This window comes from Babylonia areolata, chromosome 5 (genome assembly GCF_041734735.1).
Source record: "Babylonia areolata isolate BAREFJ2019XMU chromosome 5, ASM4173473v1, whole genome shotgun sequence".
Classification (NCBI taxonomy): Eukaryota; Metazoa; Mollusca; class Gastropoda; order Neogastropoda; family Buccinidae; genus Babylonia; species Babylonia areolata.
Window position 1 is genome coordinate 40,333,372 of NC_134880.1, and position 5,000 is coordinate 40,338,371.

The 5,000-nt window shown below is 47.5% G+C and overlaps 1 protein-coding gene across 1 annotated transcript; it reads right to left on the bottom strand.

Annotated features, from left to right (window-relative positions):
• Window positions 1–1,000: 1,000 nt before the first annotated feature.
• On the bottom strand, window positions 1,001–4,962 carry LOC143282276 (uncharacterized; the record flags this gene model as incomplete). Its single annotated transcript, XM_076587875.1, has 3 exons — window positions 1,001–2,315; window positions 4,050–4,268; window positions 4,831–4,962. Coding segments are annotated over 3 exons (1,644 nt in total), but the record flags the coding sequence as incomplete, so codon positions are not given.
• Between the last annotated feature and the right edge of the window lie 38 nt (window positions 4,963–5,000).

Here is a 5,000-nt window from a genome sequence, read left to right on the forward strand (position 1 = left end):
GTTTCTCTTAAATCTTAGCGTAAAGCAACCAACATGAAAAACTCCTACACATTCTAAAAAGCGTTCTCATCGACTTTGGATACCTAAATCCCCGGAAAATTTTAAGGATTTCCTGGTTTTGTTATTGTACAAATCATCTATCTGTACTAGTGATCTAGTGGGTTATGTTCAAATGGTACGTCGTAATGCGTCTAGCATTTTTTCCCCTTGCACATGTTATATTATCTCTTGAACATCAATCACCATGACACTTCCAGTCATCACGCCAAACCAGTGCAACGAAATGTTAACTTATAACATATTTTGGCAGTTGCATAACATCTACAATACAACACTTTGCGTCCACGATTTGTTGGTAAAAAAAAAAATGTTTGCTATTTCATTTGAAAACAGTCTCTCGTATTGTTGTGAAGATAATATAAACGGTTCTAGGAAAAACATCAAAGCATCCGAAAAACAAACCAACCTGTCTACGGGTATTCGATACCTGGTGGTTACAGGTCTAATCTTTTTTTGCTTGACAGTCTGTATCTCTATATATCGTTTACTCTTCAGTAAATAATACAGTAAATAATACTGTAGCTGGTTTGTATAATGGTTTGCACGTACATATCCTCAATCGTTAGTAAATGATAAACAGGATTAGTATTCAAAGAAAACAATTTCTGTCAAACGAATGGGCAAGCGAAGAAAGGAAACAAAAAGACAAGACAAGAAAAAGAAAGATTTCCTAATGTCACCCCCAAACCGCCCACCTCCCTCCTCCATCCCCTCCCGACCCAAGCTTCTTTCCATGACTTTTTTTGTTCTCTTGGCATCTTAGAGCATTCGTGATTATCACTTATAAATAACTACATTAGCATGTTGGCCTAAATATCTGATGGGGAAAGAAAAAAAGCGCATATGAAAAAGAACAAAAGGTAGTCTTTCCTCAAATAGAATAAATAATAAAAAGAAACAGTCTTACCCCAGGGCTTGAGTGTCTCTGACTGACTCCACACAACCTTCCTGCTTTACATCTCTCAGGTTTCCGTCACATTCCCACCATCACCAGCATTGTTCTCTTTCTCTGTAGGGATCTTTTCGTCGTTTTGGCCTCGTTCGTCAAACTTTTTGTCATCTTTATCATTGGCCGGTGATATTTCTTCCTTTTTCGCAGAATTGTTGCAATCTTCCTCCTGCTGCAGTGAGTCTGCTCTGCGCCCACCGTCGCTGTTATTTTCTGGAGTTTGTTGTGATGTTATTTCGTCGTTTGTTTTCTCTCTGTTATCTTCTTCATCTACGATGATTTCATCTTGAGTGTCCTCCGACGATTTGGAAATTTCTGGAACTGCGGCACTCTTCTCACTGCTGTGGACTTCTTTATCCACGACATTTTCAGGCTTTCTTCCTGACGGAAGTCCTCTGAAGTTAGATAACTGGGAAGAGAAATAGCTGGAGTTCCCTCCCTTAATCTGCGAAACGGATGCAGGAGGGAAGTAAGGCGGGTATCCCAGATAGCTCAGAGGGTAGGAACTCGCTCCGATCATCCCTGAAGCGAGGTTCTGCGCCGCAGGAGAGGAGCGGTACATTTCGGGGATCAGACCGCTGCCCGCCAGAGGCACGTTGGTGAGGTTGTAGGGTCGGCTCATGGAGCGGAGGAACTCCCCGTACGACACGGGCGGCACCTGCCCGTGGAGACCCATGGCGGCGAAGAAGGCGGGGTGGGCGTTGCCCCCGAAGGACGCGGGAGGCACCAGACCCAGAGCACCACCAGAGAACGGCAACGTCGGCTGGGAGGACGCCCCCAGGTTCTTCTCCAGCTGTAACTTTCTCCAGCTCTGTATCTCCGCGTTGTTTTTGTTACTGTTGGTACTGTTGCTGTGTCCGTAACCATGTCGGTTCTCGCCGTTCGGGTGAGGTCGAGGATCGGGTTCATCGTTGTTCTTGTTCCCGTACAGGTAACTATCGAAGGACAAACTTGACCGACTGGACGAGGCGAAAGAGGGCGAGGCGGAGGCGGAGAAGGCAGCTGAGGAAAGGGTGACCCTCTTTCTGGAGCCGCCGTTGAACATGGCCTTGACGTCCTCCCAGGCGTGCATCAACCGCTCGTCCTTCCCGTCATGCACCAGTTCAAGATGGCGCCGCCAGGAGTTGAAGTTGGCGGCGTCCGGGTGCCGGTAGGTGGCGGTGGGGGTGGGGTGGCAGTGGAAGATGAACTTGTTCGGGGAGAAGTACATGTCGCACAGGGAGCACTTGATGCACTTGGCCCGAGAACTGTTGTAACGTGCCGGCACGAACACACCCTCGTTACCCCAGCCACACTGGTGACGGACCTGTAAGGAAGGGCACGTACATGCAGCAGCAGCATTGTGGTGGTGGTAGTAGTAGTAGGAGGAGGAGGAGGAGCAGCAGCAGCAGCAGCAGCAGCAGAAATAGTAATACCAGCAGTACAGTGGTAATAGTAGTAGTGATGGTAGTAGCAGCAACAGCAGCAGCAGCAGTAATAGCAGCAGTAGTAGTGACAACAGTAGTAGTAACAGCAGCAGCAGCAGTGGCATCAGTAGTAGTAACAACAGCAGCAGCAGTAGTAGTAGTAGTATTTGTATGTATTTGTATTTCTTTTTATCACAACAGATTTCTCTGTGTGAAATTCGGGCTGCTCTCCCCAGGGAGAGCGCGTCGCCATACTACAGCGCCACCGATTTTTTTGTATTTTTTCCTGCGTGCAGTTTTATTTGTTTTTCCTATTGAAGTGGATTTTTCTACAGAATTTTGCCAGAAACAACCCTTTTGCTGCCGTGGGTTCTTTTACGTGCGCTAAGTGCATGCTGCACACGGGACCTCGGTTTATCGTCTCATCCGAATGACTAGCGTCCAGACCACCACTCAAGGTCTAGTGGAGGGGGAGAAAATTTCGGGGGCTGTGCCGTGATTCGAACCAGCGCGCTCAGATTCTCTCATTTCCTAGGCGGACGCGTTACCTCTAGGCCATCACTCCACTTTTAGTAGTGGTAACAGCAGTAGCAACCGCAACAGCAACCGTGGCAGCGGGTACTCGCTTGAACCTATCCAATATTTATATGAACATACATGCAGATAAGTTTGTAAGACAATAACATAAATCACCAACACATGACAGTACGAACAGAAACATTAATTCCCCAGCAATGCATGCAAGCGGAATATCTATCTTCTGAGAGTGGTAATGTGTGTGTTTGTGTGTGCATGTGTGCTTGCGCGTGTGCGTCCTTCGCGTACACGCGCGCGAGCGCGTGTGTGTGTATACATGGCATGTGTGCATGCGTCTGTATGTGTGTATGAACAACATAACTCAACAATAGACGCATGTATTACTCGTTGCAAAAGTATGCGTAATTCTTTTGTCAGAATCATACGTAATGCGGAGTCAAAGTATGCGTTATTGCGTGTCAAAAATGTCAGTGCTGAAAGCGTGTGCAATTCAATAGTAAAAGAATGCGTAATTCAGTATCATAAGCGTGAGTGATTCTGTGGCAAAAATTTTGCATGTTCTGTGTGCAAATCGTATGCGTAATTCTGTGACAAAAGACAGTATGTGTGGTTCTGTGGCAAAGTATGTGTGGTTATGTGTGCAGAAGGCATGCGAGATTCTCTGTGTAAAATGTATTCTTGGTTCTGTGTGTAAAACGTAAGCGTGATTCTGTATGCAAAAAGTATGAGAGGTTCTGTGGCAAAAGTATGCGTGGGTTTGCGTGCGCAAAGTATGCCCTTGATTCTGTGGTACTGTGTGCAAAAAGTATTCGTGGTTCTGTGGGGGGAAATATGCGTGATTCTGTGTGCAGACAGTATACGTGGCTCTGTGTGCACAAAAAAAAAGAAGAAAAAAAAGTATGCTGTGGTTCGCTGTGCAAACAAACAAACAAACAAACAAAAAAGTATGCTGCGATTCCCTGTGCAAAAAAAATGTATGTGCGGTTCTGTGGCGACAAAAGCTTGCCGCATACAATAACTCAGGTGTCAAAACCGATCGAATACCCCCCTCCCCCACTGTCCCCCACCTCCCGCCATCACCCAGGTCCTCCCCTCACCCTGAAGAAGAAGTTGTCGGGCAGGCGAGGGGGCGGCACGTCGGCGATGAAGGAGCGCACGAGACGCTCCGCCTCCCGTCTGGTGATGAGGCCACAGCGGCGGGAGGTGACTGGCATAGCCCCGGCTCTTCTGAGCACCTCCAGCTGCGCCGGGGTGCACTGCAGACACGTGATTCCCAGGGCCACGCGGCGGTTGTGGATTTCGTTGTAGCTGAAATCCTGGTAGAGGAGACGGTGGGTTATGGAAACTGGAACCCATACCCAGCATGTACGCCCCCGAAAACAGAGAACGGGTGTCTGCATGACGGGGTAAAGAAACGAAAACGATCATACACGTAAATAATGTTAAACGTCTGTCACAGTGGAGTTCAATACAATACATTCCAATACAATGCAATACAATGCAATAAATACAGCTTGATCAATCCGATTGGAAATAACATGTGTATTCACAGGCTCGTCACTTTTACCACACAGACTGTCAGCGTACAGTCGAGTCCAGCCTATATTTCTTTTTTTCTTTATTTTTCTTTTTATAAACATGGCAAAGGTTTAACTGAATAGGGAAATGGTTGAATTAAAACATGAAAGTGATAAAAAAAAAAAAGTGTGTGCACACACACACACACACACACACACACACACACACAAGCACACTTTCTCTCACACGTACCCACACACACACACTTAAACATAGTCTCTCTCTCTCACACACACACACACACACACACACACAACTAAACACCCACCCACCCTCCACCCCTCACACCCACCCACTCACCTGCAGCAGGGACGTGGAGATCTGGGCCAGACACAGCCGCTCCTGCCCTTCCACGAACAGGGTGACGATGGGGACCCCGAACAGGACCATCTCCCCCACCCGCTCCTCAGCCCATCTGGAGGTCGGCGCCCTTCCCTCCCCGTCCTCCCTCCCTCCACCCTCCTCCTCCT